This window comes from Cololabis saira, chromosome 23 (assembly GCF_033807715.1).
Source record: "Cololabis saira isolate AMF1-May2022 chromosome 23, fColSai1.1, whole genome shotgun sequence".
Lineage (NCBI taxonomy): Eukaryota > Metazoa > Chordata > Actinopteri > Beloniformes > Belonidae > Cololabis > Cololabis saira.
Genome location: NC_084609.1, coordinates 28055811 through 28076689, shown reverse-complemented (window position 1 = coordinate 28076689; position 20879 = coordinate 28055811). Strand labels below are relative to the sequence as shown.

General features: G+C 45.0%; 1 protein-coding gene across 1 annotated transcript in view; it reads right to left on the bottom strand.

The window, feature by feature from the left end:
* lrig3 (leucine-rich repeats and immunoglobulin-like domains 3) overlaps positions 1-20613 on the bottom strand; it is a 37226-nt gene extending 16613 nt beyond the window's left edge. The window contains exons 1-8 of the mRNA XM_061714585.1: positions 20201-20613; positions 15241-15312; positions 15062-15136; positions 7578-7712; positions 7352-7495; positions 6502-6645; positions 4792-4935; positions 901-1044 (exon numbers count right to left, since the gene is read on the bottom strand). Of these exons, the coding sequence (XP_061570569.1) occupies positions 901-1044; positions 4792-4935; positions 6502-6645; positions 7352-7495; positions 7578-7712; positions 15062-15136; positions 15241-15312; positions 20201-20400 (1058 nt within the window). The 5' untranslated portion in view covers positions 20401-20613. The remainder of the gene's footprint in view (positions 1-900; positions 1045-4791; positions 4936-6501; positions 6646-7351; positions 7496-7577; positions 7713-15061; positions 15137-15240; positions 15313-20200) is intronic.
* Positions 20614-20879: the final 266 nt, after the last annotated feature.

The following is a 20879-nucleotide window of genomic DNA, read 5'->3' as shown; positions in this document are numbered from 1 at the left end:
ATCGATCTTTTGGGTTATGGGTTGGTTATGCTATGCTGCTTTACTGCTATTGTTTTTGCTTCCACTTTGCTGCTTTGATTTTTTGTTTTATGCCCTCTATTTCTATGTTATGTTTTATGCCTTAAATTTCTTTTTATGTGAAGCACCTTGCGCTACATTTTATGTATGAAAGGTGCTATACAAATAAAGTTTATTATTATTATTATTATTATTAAAGCTACCAAACTCTTGACTCGTTCAAAATATGAAGGAATTTCAAAACAAAAGGGGAAACATCCCTGAACGGCGAGAACTTCCCGGAGAAACGATGGGCTTTGATCCTCAGCTGCTCGGCTGCTTTCAAACGCTTATTTTCCTCCCCAGCATGCTCGGCCACGGCTGACTGCAGCCGAGGAAGGGTGTGTGTGAGTGTGTGTGTGTGTGCTGGGATGTGTGTGTGAGGGAGGGGTTGCGGGTTTGAAGCCCCGGGGCGACCCGCGTCCACCTAGCTGCACACCTGCCCTGCGCTGACCTCGGCAGCAGGACCAACATTTGGTTCCAGTTAAGAGTCCCGGCCGCGGGAGATGTTTCTGTGGGAAAAGGGGGGGATGGGTGCGTGTGGAAGGAGGGGTGGGACGGATGAAGGGTTGGTGGGGGGTTCGAGGTCAGGGCTGTGCCTCGCTGAGTTTCCCCCTCCATGTGTGCGGGAACACCTTAACACACTCATCTATTTCTCCCCAAAACAAAGCAGGCAGGATATTTCCACTCATGCAGAGAGCTGGTGGAGGGGGTGGAGGGGTCAGGGAAGCTGCAGCAGCACCACCCAGGTCTGGAGATGTTCCTGGTGTTACTAACTGCAGCTTTTCTAAAGCAGCAGACGCTAAGACTGGAAGGAAACAAAAGGAAAAGGTTGTTACTTACAGCATCTGCAGTCCGGAGAGGCCGCGGAAGGCTCCGTCCGCGATGAAGCTCACGCGGTTATCCCCCATGTGGAGCTCGTCCAGCTGGCTCAGGCCGTCAAAGTTGGATTCCTCCAGCCGGGAAAACTGATTGGAGGACAGGTTCCTGTCGGGCAGATGCAGAAAAACATGAGGGATTTCTCCAGTAAACAAGAGGCAAATGCTAATTTTGAGTGAAGGTGCTGCTCGGTAGACTGGAAGAGCAGGACTGCTTTCTTTTTCTTTGCAGGAGCAAAAAAGAGACGAGACTCCTCAATGGACTTTTGAGAGCAAGCTAAAGATGCAGCTCTTTAACCCTTGTGCTGTGTTTGGGTCAAAATGACACAATTATTCTATCCTTCTTTCCTCCTGCTCTCTCCTTCCTTCTTCCTTTCCTCTTTTCCTCCTTTTTTACCCTCCTTTACTCCTCTTTCTTCCTACCTCCCTTCCGTCATTCGTTCCTTTATTACCTTCTTTCCTTATTTTATCCATTCCTTCCTTCTTCCCTCCCTTCTTTCTTTCCTTTTCTCCATTCCTTCCTCCCCCTTCTTTCCTTTTCTCCCTTCTTTCCTTTCTTCCTACCTCCCTTCCGTCATTTGTTCCTTTCTTACCTTCTTTCTTTCCTTTTCTCCCTTCCTTACTCCCTTTCCTACTTCCTTCCTTCTTTACTCCTTTCTTCCTTACTTCCTTCTTTCCTTCCTTCCATCTTTTCTCCCTTCCTTCATTCCTTCTTTTCTCCCTTCACCCTCCCTTGACCCAAAGACAGCACAAGGGTTAAGGAGAACTTCTGCATCTAGTAAACTTCTCTGCTCATCAGAATGAGTTAGAATATCCAGCTCTTTGCAGGACTCAGCACTGAGAAAGCTGCATGCACTTATGACAAGATGGTCGCATGATGGTGTCTGTTTAGACGTAGCTTTCTTGTATAAATGGACTGTTGGGTTGGGCGAAGAAAAAAAATGAAGATAAATAAAAAACCATAACACTGGCATGGCAGCACCTGTGTCCAACTGGAATCTCAGCAGTCTGACCAGCACTGATCCAGCTGGACCTCCTATGGGATTTCATTCTTGTGTTGTTCTCAGATGTAAGTCGCTTTGAATAAAAGCCTCCGCTAAATGACAGTAGTAGTAGTAGTAGTAGTGATAGTAGTAGTGGTAGTGGAGGCGAAAGGGACTAAAAACTGCCATTCTCAGTCCTGCTGGATGATTATATAACATGCTGGAGCATCAGTGTGACGCCACTCACTGGTACCCTGGAAGTTGGTTCTGGTCACTAGACAGGACTCCAATTCTGAGTATGTTGGAGCTTTCAGGGAACTCTGGGTAATCTAGCGATGGATAAGTATTGAATTGGCTTGTTTTAGAGACTGTAGTTGCTAAAACATGCAGATTTTGGTGTAATATTTGTGCCGGATATTCACAGGGCCCAGTCAGCATTCAGCTGTGCTTTCAGTACAAAAGAAAAACTGGTATTTACAACTATAAGTGTTCAAAAAAAGAGACTAAAATGGAGTAAAAAAAAAAAAAAAAAGTAAATAACTACTTAATGTGTACAGTCTATTGTTTTCATCTACAGTCGGAGTCAAGCTAAAAAAAGAAAGTAAACTCAGATGAGAGCAAATCAGATACCTGGACACTTTGACGGCCCCCAGGCAGTTTGTTTACTCCCAGGTTCATGTGATAAGGCTGGGGTGTGGGTGTGGGGGTGGGGGGGAGGTGTGGGAGTCAAAAAGAAAAAGAAAAAAATGATCTGTGAAACGCTCTCGGGGCCTGGCAAGCAGCGCGGCGGCCGCAGCTGTAAACAACCGCCACAACAAAGGAAACCCAATCTGCTTCCAGGAACGAGGCCCGATGGGCCCAGAAAACCACTCAAGTCTGGGGGTATTTCAAAGCAAGTGAAGTGCAGCTAATAACGCAATCTGAAGAATAAATAAATGGAAAGAAAGAAAACGACGGGGACTTCCGGAGGGCGATGGTTTGGGCTCGGGTGACATCAGAGCAGGAGAGGAGAAGGGGGGGGGGGGGTACTGGCAGTCCTTCAACGGTGGCACCGACTGGCACTGGGTAAGAGGCGGTGCCCTGTGTGTGTGTGTGTGTGTGTGTGTGTGTGTGTGTGTGTGTGTGTGTGTGTGTGTGTGTGTGTTCTGGTATTTATCCCGATAACGATAAAAAAAATACCAATTCAACTCCACCTTTGTAACTTTAAATCTATGACCACATACAGTCTTTGGAGCCAAATCACTGCTTTAAAAGATACTAAATACTACTAAACTACACCAATTACATTGAATTAATAAAAACCAATTAAATTAGTTACACCTGTACTGCAAAACTGTAATGACTCTGCCATGTTTGTTACACAAACACGTATCAACAGGAATTTATCCTTTTTCTTTCTTTCTTTCTTTCTTTCTTTCTTTCTTTCTTTCTCTCTTTCTTTCTTTCTTTCTTTCAGGTTCATTTCTTTCTTTCTTTCTTTCTTTCTCATTTCTTTCTTTCTTTCTTTCTTTCTTTCTTTCTTTCTCATTTCTTTCTTTCTTTCTTTCTTTCTTTCTTTCTTTCTTTCTTTCTTTCTTTCTTTCTTTCTCATTTCTTTCTTTCTTTCTTTCTTTCTTTCTTTCTTTCTTTCTTTCTTTCTCATTTCTTTCTTTCAGGTTCATTTCTTCCTTTCTTTCTTTCTTTCTTTCTTTCTTTCTTTCTTTCTTTCTTTCTTTCTTTCTTTCTTTCTTTCTTTCTTTCAGGTTCATTTCTTTCTTTCTTTCTTTCTTGCTCATTTCTTTCTTTCTTTCAGGTTCATTTCTTTCTTTCTTTCTTTCTTTCTTTCTTTCTTTCTTTCTTTCTTTCAGGTTCATTTCTTTCTTTCTTTCTTTCTTTCTTTCTTTCTTTCTTTCTTTCTTTCTTGCTCATTTCTTTCTTTCTTTCTTGCTCATTTCTTTCTTTCTTTCTTGCTCATTTCTTTCTTTCTTTCTTTCTTTCTTTCTTTCTTTCTTTCTTTCTTTCTTTCTTTCTTTCTTTCTTTCTTTCTTTCTTTCTTTCTTTCTTTCAGGTTCATTTCTTTCTTTCTTGCTCATTTCTTTCTTTCTTTCTTTCTTTCTTTCTTTCTTTCTTTCTTTCTTTCTTTCAGGTTCATTTCTTTCTTTCTTGCTCATTTCTTTCTTTCTTTCTTTCTTTCTTTCTTTCTTTCTTTCTTTCAGGTTCATTTCTTTCTTTCTTGCTCATTTCTTTCTTTCAGGCTAATTTCTTTCTTTCTTTGTTTCTGGCTCATTTCCTTCCTTCCTTCCTTCCTTCCTTCCTTCCTTCCTTCCTTCCTTCCTCCCTCCCTCCCTCCCTCCCTCCCTCCCTCCCTCCCTCCCTCCCTCCTTCCTTCCTTCCTTCCTTCCTTCCTTCCTTCCTTCCTTCCTTCCTTCCTTCCTTCCTTCCTTCCTTCCTTCCTTCCTTCCTTCCTTCCTTCCTTCCTTCCTTCCTTCCTTCCTTCCTTCCTTCCTTCACACACACGTACGTTGTGCGTGGATTTAACGCAGAACCATAAACTTTACACAAAAACGTCATCAACGGGAATTTATCGTTTTTAACGCGAGATGACAAATTCTTACCGTGGGGAATTTTTTTGACGGTATATCGTGAACGGTAAAATATCTCCCATTCCTGTGTGTGTGTGTGTGTGTTTGTGTGTGTGAGAGAGATGAGGCGGGGACTGGAGGGGAGGAGCTGCAGCGTGAGGACGGGCAGCCAGCCGTGCCGGAGGGGAGGAGAGGGCAACACGGAGGAGTGTTGGGAGCTCAGAGTGTGAATGGAAAGTGAGGAGCAGGAGGTGAAGGTGGTAGAGGGGGGTGTGGGGTTCGAGGAAGGGGGGGCGCGGGCGGGGGACTCACAGCTCGCCCAGCTTCTGGCAGGACTCCCAGGCGGCAGGTCGGATCCTGCTGATGGCGTTGTGTCCGAGGTGGAGCTGCTCCAGCGCCTTCAGGCCGTACAGCCAGCCCTTCGTCACCTCCGTCAGGTTGTTGTAGTCCAGCTGCCTGTCGGAGCCACAGACACATCAGCACGTTACTACACGTATCACACTTATCAACATCCAGGCTGTGTGCAACATCACTGCCATGAGCCCGGTGCCACGAGAACAGCAGCCAGTACTAATGTGCAAAAGGTTGGACTCCTCGTTTAATCCGATGCTGCTTTTTGAGCGTAAAAGAACAATATACAGTAATCCCTCGTTGTTCGCGGGGGTTACGTTCCAAAAAGAACCCATGATAGGTGAAATCCGTGATGTACTAACCTTTATTTCTTTTACAGTTATTCTAAGGCTTCAAATTGTGGAGATCAGCACCGCCCCACCGCAACCCGAGTAATTGGATTTTGGATTTGAACGGGAGAATCAGTGCAGAACGTTTTGTCGACATTATGGGGTTTGGAGAAAATTTGCAAACTTTAATTTGGCAAGATGTTTTAAGTACATGTACATGTACAGTACATATTAAACCATAACGTTATTGACACACAGGAAGTGAAAAAGCGGGGGGACTGTTTATCCAATCAGAATGCAGAACACAATGCAAATCCTTGAAGCAATGAGACGTGAAAGGTGAACCGCGTTTTAGCGAGGGATGAGGGGTACATCAAATAAAACCTCAGACGGACAGAAACATACATTTTTCACCAGACCATTATCTATTTAGAAAAAATTAATTAAATTCCTGATGCTCTAATCAACCTCTGAAAAGGCAGATGTTGGGGCTGGTCTGGAGCAGTTAGATGTATGTTAACACAATGCCAACACAAAAAGACATAAGCATCGGCCTTAGAGAAGCAATTGTTGCTGCATGCACCTCTGAAAAGTGATAAGCATTCAAGACGACTACAACATCTCCCCAGACAGGAACGTCCCAGCAGGTTCACCAAAAAAGGTCTGACCATGCAACGCTCGAGAGTGGTACAAATAAACCGGAGAGCCCTGCACCGAGCAGGTGAAATGTTTGTGACGGCACCGATGCAGAAAGACTGAGGGAGTTTGTCTGGAAGGTTCTCCAGGAGCCTCTTCGGTCTAAGGCAACGTTTACACATAACCGGGTATTTACAAAAACGGATATTTCCCCCTCTTTGTTTTGAAAAAGACCATCATTTACACAAACCCGCATAAATACGCTGTTAAGGTGCTATGAGCAGCCAAACCTACAGGGGGCAGTGTAACGAGAAGCATAAAGTCATGCTAGCCAATCAGAATCCTGGAAAAAAACATCAACAAATGACACAAGTAACTACAGTAGCCAAACAAATTGTAAACACAGGTCGCACACATGACGCTGGTGACGTTTCTGTCCCATAATGTGACGTTTCTGAAGCCTAAATGTCCGTTTCCCTCTGTTTACAAGCATTTTCGTGTAAACGAACGGCCAAAACGCATGAAAACACCACTGTTTTTGCTACGTGTAAACAGGGCCTAAAAGGATTTGTGGAAACACAACCGAGGTTTGCAGAAATGTATCTGAACAAACCACAAGAACTCTGGAACAGATGAGACCGGAGCGTCTCTGACAAAGTGGTTAAACGCAATCAGAAGTGTAAAAATCCCGCAGGATGGCTCTTACAGGACTTTCATGCTGCTGAGGCCCCAGAAGGCTCCGTCCATCAGGCGGCTGAGCCGGTTCCTCTGCATCGTCAGGGACTGGAGGTCGTGGAGGCCGTAGAACGTGAGGCCCTCGATCCGGCGGACACGGTTCCTGCTCAGCTCCCTGAAGCACACGCAGGACACGCAGGGTCAGCGTTCGAGTGCAGCGACAGAACCCAGCTGATTAAAACACACTCTTGTCTTTTACGTCTCAATATTTAATTATTTTAAGTGGTAAAGTTACTGTTTTATAAATAAATGATAATGATAAAGATGATGATAAAGACACGGCTCAGAGGCTGAATTTCTAATTTATTTAGCAAAAACAATCAAAAGGTTGTTTTTAAGACATTCAAGGCCTGTTTAAAATAGGTATTAGATGCCATAATAGGTCCCCTTTAAATAAATGTGTGATGTTTTACAAATGAGACATATTTTGTACCAAACTAATACTGAAATAAAATGACTGTTTTTTAGCAAATCAGTTGATTATTATTCATATATGGAAATGATTCTATATAAGCCACCAGGCTTCTTCCTTTCCTTGCATGTTATTTCATTGTTTGTAATTTTTTGTTCATATTTGTCTTATATTGCTAAATAAATAAACTAAACTAAAAATTATAATACATTTTTTTTCCCTCTTAATTATTAAGAGAAAAACCTGCACATTTCCATCATGACTCATTAGCGCGTCCAGCGAGGAACACACTCAACGATCTGGTTCCATAATATGTCCCCTTTAAGTATGACGGTATCAATACTGATGGATGAGGAAAGATCAATGTTTTTCTGTCATGTCATGCAGGAAACAGAAGTGTTGTGCTCACAGGTGCTGCAGGCTGGGCAGCTGGAAGATCTTGGCCGGGATGGCGGACAGGCGGTTGCGGTTGAGCTGAAGAATCTCCAGCGTGGCCGACAGGTTGCCGAAGCAGCCGGTCTCCAGCGACGAGATGCGGTTGCTGTTGAGGAACCTGAACGGAGATTGTGCCATAAGGTTTCTGAATATCATTATCCTCCGCCGCCCCCGCCCCACCGATCAGGAAAGAAACTCACATGTTCTTGAGAGGAAGCGCGGGGAAGGAGTCGGCCTTGATGTCCACGACGCTGTTGTTGCTGAGGTCCAGCGTCTCCAGGGCGACGAAGGGCCGCAGCCGCTCCTCGGAGATCCGGCTGATCCGGTTGTGCGCTCTGTAAACACAGACACCATCGCTCCGATAAATTACAAAAATACCGGGTACTCGAGTCGCGTTGCACAACGGTTTCAAGCTCCCAGACACACAAACGGCCTTAAATTAAGCTGCGGGATAAAAAAAAACAAAAAAAAACAAAAAAAAAATGACTCAAACGCTCGTAAAGCTAAACTTACCACCCAATACGAGGTTTCCCTGTCTGACTCTCTTCGTCTGCGCTGACGCTGCACTCACAGTCCATAACAGCCAAACAAATTGCTGAATATGATTAATGTCGCCGTTCGTCGCAGCAAACAACCTTTGGGCTTAGCGATGTGTTGCTCTGTTTATAAGGTAATTACCAACAAGGTATTTAAAAAAGTAACCCACCAATTACTTGGCTGATGAATGCCATTCCTTCAGTGAAAGCATGCCTCGGCAGAGGCCAGCAATTTCCTGAGCTGCACGCCTCCTAAATTGCAGAGCAGGGACTGCTTAGTTATAAACAGACCCTGTACAGTGCCCTCTTTGTGCACGGGACTCGGCGGCGGGGAGAGTGGACGGGAGGGGGGGGGACGGGCCTCCAGCGCCAGACTACAGGCCCCGTTTTCAGCATTCATCGCCACGGTTACAATGGCTCCTCCTGATGCACCTTGCTGCCCGGGGATGTTGGGATGTTTAGCTCTCCTGCAGAACCCAGGCTGCCAGGTGTCACCGAGAGATCAGTCATCATTGACTACGTTTACATGCAGTCAAAATTCGGGTTATTGCTAATATTCTGGTTACTGAATAATTTGGAATATTGCGTTTACATGGTAATTAATCATTTGGGATATCTGGATCAAACCAGCGACGCACGGAGAACGTGATGACGCAATTATCGTCATTTCCGCTTCTTCTTCCGGTATCCAAATTCAAAACAAATGCTGCTTCGCGCAACTTGTAAATCTCGCTATCCTGTACTTTCTACCGTCTACAAATGCAGAAATGTTCATATCCTTCATTACATTTATGAAGTGATTAGTCTCCTCCTCACTCCAAAAGTGTGGCGTGGTCTTGCGTTTCGCCGTTCATAAGAACTTCCTGGACTCAAAAGACTAGGATTCCTTGTGAACAGAGCATGCGCAGAAAACAAATTCATGTTCCGTTTGATGGGGATATTCCGTTAGGCGTTTACATGACCCAATATTCGGAGTAACCCAGGTTTTTAAAAACCAGAATATGAGCAAATTCGGGTTATTGAAAGGGGTTATTGGTGTTTACATGGCCGTGCAAATTCGGGTTATTGCCAATATTTGGGTTTTAAAAGGGTTATTGAGTGCATTGAGTGTAAACGCAGTCAATATGTGAACCGGTCACAGGTTTCTTGTTTTTATTTTATTTATTTATGTATTTTTTATGTACTTAGAGAGGGAGAGACGGGACCGTGGCGCTCCAGAACCTCTCAACTAGTCAAGGAACCGCGTACCACCGCTGACTCATTTTCCAAACACCTTCTCTGTTTGCACAGTCGTTTCCATGGAAACGGGATTCATCGTTCCACACGGTGCCACAATCCTCCACCTGAGAGGAGGACGGGAGGTTCTGCAGGGCAGCGGTGCCCGTCGCCGGGCTTTATGGGTAAAGGGAAGACTGTATCGCCGGTGTGGGGGGTGGAGGCGGTAGCAGCTCACAACATACACCTAACTAGTTGATAAATGCAGAGGTTTCTGTGGTTTTGCGGGTCTGAAGGTTTCAGGTGGGCTAAACACAATGTTGCAGAGGAAAGACATCAGCACTGAACTTAGAGAAACAACTGGGAACGGTTACACGGAGAACTCCCAAACACTCTGGAGTTCATCAGTCTGCAGCGGGAAAGCTCACTCAAAAGTGGAAAACGCTAGAGACGGTTCAGTTTCAGTCAATCATCCGAGGGCCGGCGCGCAGGTGGTCGAGTGGTTAGAGCGCATGCCACATACGCAGTGGACCCCGTTTCGAATCCCGGCCGGGGACCATTTGCTGCATGTCAGTCCCCCTCTCCTTCCCGTTGTTTCCTGTCATTGAACTTTCAAATAAAGGCGTCTGTGCCGAAAAAAATCTTTAAAAAAAAAAAAAAAAAAAATCATCCGAGGGCCGAGAAACTCCAAGAAACCAAGAGCTATGTCTGAATGTGAAGGTCCATGACAGGACTGTTAGATAAAAGGAGTTTAAAAGAACGTGTGAAGCTCTAGTCTACATGAAGAAACCACAAAACATCTGTCCAGCATGGTGGTGGAGGGGCGATGATTGGGGCATCTTGCAGTTATTGACTTAACCACGAACTCCCCCGGATATCAAAACATTTTTATTCAAGTGTGAGGCCGTCTGCCTAATATCAAACGCCCCAACGATAACGGGGCTGTGCGGCGGGATGACGATGTCAAGCGAACCAGACCGGGATTCAGACCTCAACCTGACTGGAACGGGGGACAGATTCACGCCCACAAACCTCAATGTGTTGAAGCAATTTTGTCAAGAAGGGCGAGCCAAAACTCCTCCGCAATGATGCGAGAAGCTGACGAAAACCATACAGAAAACCAAGAAACAGTGATGTTGGTTTTTATACTGCCCCAATTTGAACATTTATTAAAGACCAAATGCTTTGTTTCTCCTTTCCTGAAACATTTGCTGAGATTGTAACCTTATAACGCTAAAAAAAAAGCAAATGTGAATTAAGCGCCGCGGGCCGTCGTGGAGCACATCAGCTCAATCTCTACGATGAAACCGGCACAAGGAGGCCTTTTGTTGGGAGATTTGCAGAGGGCTCTCCGCGCACCACGGCCCTCCGCTCCCAAACAAAGGTGCTGCACACCACCTGGATCTCAGTTTACATGTTCCCCCGACCGGCCCGCCGAGGGAGGGTGGGCCGCCCGGCGGGACAGAACCAGTCCTTCCAGTTTTCCTCAGGGGGAAACGTAGGGCCACGGACATGTGGAAGGGGCTCGGTGGGGAAACGGTGGAGATGCCTCCAAATACGCTCCAATAACTCCCTTTTCCTCCCTCAGTCAAGTGATAAAACAACTATAAACTTCAACGCTGGGCGAGTCCAAGCCCAGACGAGCACCTGAACATCTGCGCCGCCACTCAACAAGCCCACACAACACACCCAGTATTGTCCCGCTTTAATTGCGTCAACTTGAAATTTGTTCATCCAATTTGTCGTAATTACGGCGCGAGGGTGGTCGCGGCGCTCTCCCGCCCTTTATGGGAGGCCTGAGGTATCGTCACGGCTGAAATCTGGACTTATGGATCCACTGTTTCTCTGCCGAGTGTGTGTGTGTCAGTGTGGTTTTTCCTATCAGAAAAAGAACAGAGTTCTTAGATGCAATCTGACGATTCTTTCCCCCCGCCGTGGCGCCTGTAATGAAAACCAGCGCTGCGCTCGCTGCCGAGACGCCGTATTAAAACCCCCGCGCATATCTCACTCAAGTGGCTCATCATCTAAACACGCCGGCTGGAACTGGCTCGAACCCCGAGCTGCAGCGGTAATCGATCAAAGCTATTGTGACTCCAGCCGTCGACCCCGGGGATTTCTCAACAGACTAAACTTTAACCCGATTCCTCAAAAGCAAGCAAACCTTTTTATTAGCAGCAGCAGCCCTCGCCGGCTCCTTATCGCACGCATATTTATTATGCAAATGTCACGGCGGATTATTATAATCGCTCCTGTTTTGGTTTGTGATTTCCATCCTCAGCCGGGTCCCAGGTCTCTGCCGATATTCCGAGAGCATCTTATCCGACCTGGGATCTCTCTGGTCATTTGTTGAACCCTCCCCGAACACATGCAGAGGGATTTGGTGGCGGTGGGGGTCTGGCCCCCTCCGTGAATTCCTAGGAAATTGTTCAATTAATTAAGATGATCACAACTCGATTACTACCAGCTGCAGGGTTTTGCCGTTTGTTTTTACTCCGAGCTGCGAGGTCAAGAGAGTCGGCGAGAGCTGCCGCTATGTCTGACTGGCTGTTTGAATAAGTGCTATTTGATACCCCGAGGCTTTTTTTTTTCTCCTTCGTCTTTGCAGCCCTCCCAGCTCCGTGAAACTGAAGGTGGGGTTGGGAAGGGGGGGTTTCTGGAAAAATGTTTCACTGGAGGGAAAAATGAAAAAAAAAAAAAAAAAAAAAAAAAGAGAAAAGGAAAGGAAGGAAGGTGGAATCCAGCGAAGGAAACATGTGAGACCAAGTGTGAATCTTCACCCTTTTATTCAATTTTTAGTCCTTTAGATTCATTTGACCATTTAAGGTGGGAAATATCCCAACTTGTGTTTCTATACTTAGCTTATGCTTGGGTGTTTGAGGCGACTTCCTAACCAAAAACAACCCTGTCTCGTTGTTTGGTGTCGAAAACATAAAAAAAAAATACACCAATCAGTGAGATGTTTCAACGTAGCAGGTACTTAAGGGACTCGGATCAGAGTACAATTTCTGGATCTCCATCTGTAGTTGCTGTACCCCCAAAATGCGTAACATAAAGCTGTATGAGGGATTTCAACGGAAGGATTGGCTAACACCCACCCTTTGTGCTTTCTAACATATATTCTGGTGTCTGAAGACACAAACAAGTCAACACCCTGACACAACACAACCCTGACACGCACGTCAGTCAATGAAAAAGAAAAGAAAAATCACTTTTACAGGTTACAGATCCAGACTGAAGTGGAATTACCCAGCATTCCTGTTGTTATATCCCGTCAACTTCCCATCATGCTGCATTTACGGCTCCTCTTAAAGGCAAGGCCAGTTTATTTGTATAAAACATTCAAGCAACAAGGTGATTCAAGGTGCTTTAATAGTGAAAACATTAAAAAGTAAAGAGGGAAAGAAAGAAAAAAATGAGGGTTTCAGCGTTCCTGCAGGTTTCTGGAGGATTGTTCCAGGTCTCTGGAGCATGAAAGCTAAATGCTGCCCGTCCGTGTTTAAAGGGGTAGCACAAAGCTTTAACGCTGGGAAAGACACGCCCAGTGTTTCCAGATACCCAAAACCAAATTATCGTACAGCCAGTCTGAAACTATCATCTTTCACAAAAAGTATTGTACGCTACATCGACGACATGAGATGAGAAACAAGTTTACCAAGTATTCTGATGAGTTGAAGGGCCACAATGAAGGATAATAAAAACTACCGTATTTTCGCGACCATAAGGCGCACATAATTTTTTTTTTTTTTTTTTTTAAATGTGCTGGGCGCCTTATGAAACGGTGCGCCGTGTCTATTACCCGAATTACGGTAATGTGAGGCCGGCCACCATGAGAACGGTAAAAAGAGAAGGGGGCGGGTGAAGCCCCCGTGAGTTGCGACGTGAATGAGACCATCCACTGAGCTGTTTAATGCGGAAACAGAAGATGAAGACTTTTAAGGATTTGCTTGATGTGTAAAGTGAAATAAAATACAATCAAACTAAGTTTTGCTTCCGCTCTATTTTTAAATAAGCACTCTTGTGTGTGTGTTCTGCAGCGCCCGTGTGTGCAGCTCCGTCTCTGTAGACGGCGCCTTTTGGGTCGGTGCGCCGTATGTGTGTTTTAAAACCTAAAATGACACACAAAACTGAGGGTGCGCCTTTTCACACGGTGCGCCATATGGTCGTGAAAATACGGTAACTCAAAACATCAGATCAATTACGAACAAATTAACCTGTTGACTCCAAATCAGACTAATAGTGAATAATTGTTGTGAAAAATACTCGCTTTTTGAGAGGCATTGTGAAATTATAGTTCATTTTCAACTATGCATCTTACATAGATTGACATTATCGTAAAAACGCGATAATTATCGTACAACTGGCAACATTGGACACACCCCACGTAGAAAAGGGGTGGAGATTAAATAAGAATATCACTCCAACCCCTAAACAGGCACGAATGCTTTCGTACTGTACTCCTGTGCGACTTAGAGCAAAATATATATATGTGACAGACATTTGATTAAAATTTCAGGTAATTGCGTCAGATTTCAAATAAAACAATGAAACTGTGTCTGCTATGAACAGAGCTGTAACGACTCAGTTGTAAATCCAGATGTTATACTGGATCTTTCTGGTATTTTTTATCAAAACATGTCACAGACATTTCATTAAGACCACAGGAAATTGTGTCAGCATATTAAAAACCTTCGCTTTAAGGGATTCTTAATGTAGTCTCTACAAGGTTTGACAGATTTTATTTGTTTTAATTTTGAGTGTAAATTGTCTCTTTCTGTCTCAGTCAATGAAAAACTGGAACATCGGAACCAGAATTCTGTAGTCTCACTGCCCTGACAGCCCGGATAGCCCGGACAGCCCGGAGAGCTCGGACAGCCCCGACAGCCCCGACAGCCCGGAGAGCTCGGACAGCCCGGAGAGCTCGGACAGCCCGGACAGCCCGGAGAGCTCGGACAGCCCGGATAACCCGGAGAGCTTGAACAGCCCGGACAGCCCGGAGAGCTCGGACAGCCCGGATAGCCCGGAGAGCATGGATAGCCCAGAGAGCTAGGACAGCTGGGAGAGCCCGGAGAGCCCGGACAACTCTCATCTCTACGGGCATTAAAGAATCATTAAAGCCAACCATGTGAGACACGACAGAGAATTTTGAACAAATAATAAAACGCTTTGAGGGGGAAGGGGGTGGGTACTGTGCTGCTCACGTTTCTGCGCTTAGAGCAGACTTGTAGCTGCAGATGACACGCCTGCGTTAAACCTTCAAACAAATTGTCGATTGACTGGCTGAGGGCCGTGCGCCCTGCGGCAGCCGCACACCATCGTGTCGGGGCTTGATAAAGAGTCTTCCTCACTGAGCTGAGAGTCGGGCACATTCTTCCCCCCGTGTGTTGGGTGGTTTTCAAAGATGTGCCACAGAAGGCAAACGATACTGCAAATGCTTCATCTGCTAGCGTTGTTGTGGAGACGAGAAAATATTCCAAATGATCACATGGCTGAATATATGCTTTTTTTGATCCGCTGCTAATAAAAACCCTGATCTGCCACTTTTTATTTCCAAGTCCCATAACAGGCCGAATGAAAAACGGCCACAAAATTAGTAATTTGTTTATACTAGTGTGACAGATTTTCTCTCCTTCCAAGTGTCCCGTCACTGCCTCGAGGTTAAAAATACACCAATGGCAGCCAACGCCACCAAACAAAACATTTCCATCCCTGCTGATGACATGAGTCCCCGAACACTTGACCCGTCTGGGGCCGACCGCCATGTCCCCGACTGCTCCGTCTGGGAACCGGCTCAGTTAGGAACGGGCTGCTCTCCAGACGGAGGGCGGGGGCCGCTACCAAGCACGTAGCGACGGTCGCGGCGAAGGATCGCCCACCAGAGCGGGCCGAGGCGGGAACCCGGACAAGCGACACGGTGGAAAAGAAGCAGTACTTACAGAATGAGAGTCGTTATGTTTGAGGCGCAGGGACCCAAATCCGGAATATCCTCCAGTTCGTTGTGATTGAGCTTTCTTTATGTTGAGAAAGAGACAGATGAAAGGAGAGTTAATCGTCTGCAGGACACAGATGAACAGGGGAACTTGTATTTACTTGAACACGGACTGAGAACACTCACATTTCTCTTAGATGCTGTACTTTGGAAAACAGGGTCTTGCCAAGAAACTGCAGTTTGTTATGGCTCAGGTCCCTGTGAAAGGAAAAAAAGGGAGAGTAAACAAAAATGGAGAAGCACATGCCATACGCTGAAGTTTTTAAACGCTCCCGTCTTCCACCTGCGTCTACACAGTGATTACAACAACAAACATAACGTCAAGTTCAGTTTTATGGAGCTGAAACAGCGTGATCATCAAAAGTAGAGCAAAGTAACAGGAATCACACCAGAGAACACGATGTAGTACGATGTGGCCGGACATGAACACCCAGATATACCAGTATTTGTACTTTCTTAGACATTTGGTTATTATTTTTGGTATCTGAATATTTATTTTTTTATCGCTTTAGGAAACAGCTCAACTACAACATTTATAAATATGTAATATATATTAGAGCTGGGTATCATCACTGACCTCCCGATACGATACGATTCCGATACACTAGGTCCCAAGACGATACGATTTCCGATACGATTGGATATCGATATTCTAGTTACAATAACGGAATAACGTGATCCTTCCATCTCTACGTCCGGCCAGAGAAGCTCCACCCTGACTGGTGAAAAGAAGCAGCCTGCTCACTCCTCAAGTAAGGAGGAGACTTGAGCTCAGTGCAGGGCCTCCTGGGGCTGTTAGAGGGAGCAATGCCCAGGACTAACTTAGGATGGAGCACTGGGTGATAAAATGGGGGGAAAAAATCGGGATTAAAAAAAAATAAATAAAAATTATTATTATTTTTTTTTTTTTAATCGATACTTTGATTTATGTATCGATAATCGTTCCTACACATGTATATCGATGAAATATCGGTATATCGATATTTTTAACCCACCCCTAATATATATATATATATATATATATATATATATATATATATATATATACACACATACATACACACACACACATACAGTGACACCGTTTTCTTTTTGTGTCACTGTTATTTTTAAGTCTTCTGTATTGTGGTTGTTGTTGTCTTTTATATTGTGTATGTTGTATCGTACCTCTTCTCCTCTTCTCGAGATGGGTCTCTAATAAAGTGTGAATTGAATTGAATATATATACACACACACATGCATATATATGTACACAAATGCACATATATACTGTATATGTACGGTATGTATATAAATAAATAAATGTATGTGTGTGTACATATACATACACATATATATATATATATATATATATATATATATATATATATATATATATATATATATATATATATATATATATATATATATGTGTGATCTATTATAGCAGATAATGTGTAAATGACCAATAAGTGTTATAGATCTTAATTTAAAGTGCTAGGACAAAGCTGCCAACGAAATCTCTCCCGAAGCTCCGGAGCCCTAAAACGGTATTTGGGAAAGTCCCAGTACAGTGTACGATATTAAATAAATAAGGGTTGCTAAAAAAAGAGAAACGAAAGAAAAATAAGTGAGGTCTACGGCTGGGATGCTGTCACCAAAGGTCAGCGTGGAGTCCAGTCCCCGAGTCCCAAACCGTGGTGTGTTGGTGCGGCACCAAGGCCAGCTAAACGCTTCACATCAAATGAACTGTTGTAACTCAGAGGAGACGACTCCTGCCCAGCCCTCTGCCCAGACCAGAGCAGACAGGCTGACGGACGGAGAGGGGGAAAGAGAGACGTCTTCAGACATCCTTCAGGAGTCTGGACCCAAATCAGTCACATTTCTATTCCGGCTCAAATGCTAACAAACCTGCACGCCAGGCCTAGTTGTATCAGAACTTGTTTCTCATTGATAATTGCTGGTGTACGAAACCTCAAAAACATCCACCAGCCGGAGCTGCTGGTGGGTTTTTTGCACGTTTTGTTTGGAAACTTCATCATATTTGTGCTCGGCGCGGCCGTTTGTGTTTCAGAAGTATGCGCACGAAGGCCGCTTATTATCCGTTTAGGACTTGAATGTTGCTCAATCAGATCTGCTGCCTGTTTTGGTTTCGTCTGAGCCTTCTTTGGATCTGGACCTGGCTGAGGCTCAGCAGAGTCTGGTCTTGGACTCGTCTGAAGCAGTCTTGGCTGCAGCTCACTGGGGGTGAGACTGCTGCACTCGCAGCCCGTTTTTTTCCCTTCTTTTTCTTTCTTTTTTTTTCAGGAAAACGAGCCTGAAAAGCAGCTCGCGAGGTCTGGCGAGCAGAGCCTCATGCGCCATAAAGCCGGGGAGTTATTGCCGCTGCTGCGCATGATCAACGCTGTGGTGCCAGACACTTTTTTTTTTACACCTCCCCCTCCTCCTCCTCCTCCCTCCTTACCTCCCTCATCTGGAATCCATCAAGGAGCCCGGGGAGGAGGGGAAAACCTAACAACTGGTAATGTATTCACAATGCCGGGAAAAGCGAGAGGGACGCCTTTCAAACATCTGAAACACCCCTGCTGGATATTTCTCGGGCCTGTTTTTGTTCTTTGCTGGAAAGTTTCACGAACCACTCAAGCAGAGTTTTACTTGCCTCTCTAAAGCCGTGCCCCCCCCTCGTCTCCCCTCTCTCTCCCGGCCTGCAGCTAAGTGTTGTTGTTGTTGTTGTAACTCCAGCCCTGCGAGCCATATGGGAAAGGTGTCCTATCATACTCCTCAGATAAACCCTGAGTAGCCCCTACACTTCCATTTCCCTCACAAAGCAGGCTCTGAGTGGAGCGAGATAACACGCAGAGCGCTGCTCGGGCTGCCCGGGTGAAAACGCCACAGCTTTCTATTATCAAACGCTGAAAAGCCAATGAATGGACGAGTCTCCGGGCTGCAGGAGCTGTCAGCAACGTCCCCACAAAGGGAGAAAAGCAAATGAAGCCGCAATTTTTGGCCCATATTCATTGTAAGAACATAAATGTAAGTTACCATGGTGATTCAAACTTATAATTGAAGTTTTTGAGACTACTAGAGACTACCTTGTTTCTGTTTAGCAATATATGTTTGAGTGTTTGAAGTGAAAAAGTCAGTTAAAACCTGAAGAAACAAAGAAACACAAGCCTAATCGCAGTTGAGACTTGCAGGGCATCTGTGACATCACAGCTCCAGATCAGAGCAAAAACATTACCACCCTCTGGAGTAGCACAAAGCTGGAGCACAGATTTGGAAAGAAAAGACGCACGGCTGGCCCGGCCCCCTCGTAACCCGGGGAGGGGCCAGCGCTGACGCTGGAGCGCCTCTGTGGTATTTCTGACCAAAACTTCTCACACACACTTCAGGAAATGGTTTAAATGTGTGGAAAAAAGGGCAGATTATGTATCTTTTAAATGTAGGGACACGAGCTTACAGATATTTACTTAAGAAACTTCTAAAAACACTTAAACATGTAAGTTTTTACACACATTTATCCTTTAGCCCTTTGTTTTTTAAATATCTAGTTGTTTTTTTTCTTTAAATGGATCAACATGTAAGTGGTGTATTTCACCTTTATCCAAATATTTGTAGGAAAACACCCTAATTGCAAGCTTTTACATTAATGAAGACTAAATCTGCTTTAATTTAGTCACTAAAGTTTTTCTTTAGTTACGTTTATGATATACTTCCTATGATGTTTTCACTTTGCAAGAGTAAAAAAAACTATCAGAGAGTTTTAAATTCGCCACTAAAGTCCAAATTCATAAATGAATGTTAGTCTTGATCCCGTTTCCCCAACCCCGGACAAACTGAGACACCCCTGTCTTCATGCTCCACTCGTCTCCCTCCTCCATCCCCCTTTCCTCCAAACTAAACCCCACACGCTCCTCCTCCATCAGCACCGCTGCTGGCTCTGCCGCTGCTAATTCAGCAGAAATAATGGGGTGCTGGAAAACAAAGACCCGGGCGGTTTAAGGGGTTTAAGATGTGCTGGAGAGTCACTCGTAAATTAGCATGCCAGAGTGAAATGAATTTTTCCCCCCTTCGGTGGAACCTCTCTCTCTCTGTGTCTCTCTCTTTCTCTCCCCCCTTCATTTTCTTTGGAAGACCAGTCCTTGGTTATGAGACTCAGGCTGGGTCTGTTTTCTCTGGCAGCCTCCAACTTTCCAGAGCAGCACATTTCAGCAGGAGAAAAAGTGATTTGAGCAGCAGGGCCGGCCTCCGAGCCAGGCGTGGAGTCGGGCCGGGGCAGGAGGAGAGTAGTACTACAGCTCAAAGTGGGCCCATAAAAGTCCGCTGAGAACAATTACAAGTAAAGAGAGCAGCATTTGCAGTTGTTCTGGTGCAGGTTTGACTCCAGGAAACGGTTCAACGCTGCACATAACCTGCATCTGATTTATGCCTTACGCACACTGGAGGCCTCAAAATCTGGAAATAACAGAGAGAAACTAAACTACCTGGAGACTGAACACATGCACCGATCACTGAAGGTGTAATGTAGTAATAACTAGTGTTTTAACTTCAAATATCCGATGGCCCAATGGAACAGCGATAATATAAACAGTTACATTCATACAGCTGTTTACACCAGCAACATCTGCACCTACAACCACGGCATGTGCTTTTAAAAGACAACAACAATAAATCAAAACTTTTTTAATGTAATAGGTTTGCAATCAGGTGTTGACTTGGCTAAAAATGCCCCAAAAAAGGTTTATAGTAAAATATTTCAATCAAGTTAATACAAAGTATTGTGTGTATGTATAGGTAAGTGTGTGAGTATTTATAATGGGGGTAGGATTAAATAAGTTTACACTTCTTCCTACTCCTTTTTGCACATGTAAATTAAGATATCAATTGTTAAAGTATGAAATTCTTTGTTTTGTTTTCTTATTTTCTCTTGAATTGTCTTTTTTTTACATGTACAAAATCAAATCAAATCAAATCAAAAAATCAAATCAAAGTCTATGGTGTGATTTTTTTCCGTCCTTCAGTTTAATATTCTAAGTAAAAAGTAAGAATGTATAACTCTTGAGGTGTGAATAAACTCTGCCACAATCACATGTATTAAAGGACTCACAGTCGGACCGTCCAGCCGGGGATCTGGTCCGGGACCCGGCCCTTCCTGAGGCGGCTGCAGTCCAGCAGCTCCCCGGAGCAGCGGCAGGGCGCGGGGCAGGTCCTGGGCTCGGCCCCGGCCCCGGAGCTCCAGCCCCCGGAGCTCCAGCCCGGCTCCGGCCCCGCCAACAGCAGCAGCACGGCGGCCAGCCACACACTCATCTCTCCTCCCGGGCTGAGCTCTCTCCTCTCCGCTCCAAAGTGAGGGAAAAAAGCCCTTTAAAAACACACAAATCCCCCAGCGCTGGTTTTATCCACCTGGTCGATAGTTATTTCCAATCCTTTCGGGTTTTGTTGAAACGTAAAAGGACGACGTCGCTCTGAAACTTTTCCATTCCTGAGAGCAAACTTCAGTGCGGGGCGCGTCGCCGCGGCTGCTGGGGAACTGGTGCGGATCCCCGCAGCGTGAGGCGTGAGGAGACTGGAGGTATGCGGGGCGGGCCGCGGGGCATCATGGGAGATGTAGTCCCACACGGACCCCGTTACAGGTAGTGCCGACAAGTTCATGTCAAAAGTATTCACATTCATTACTCAGGTAGAAGTATAGATACAAGAGTTTAAAAATACTCCTGAAGAAGTTGAAGTATCAACTCAAGTTTTTTACTCAAGTAAAAGTATAAAAGTACTGGTTTCAAAACTAC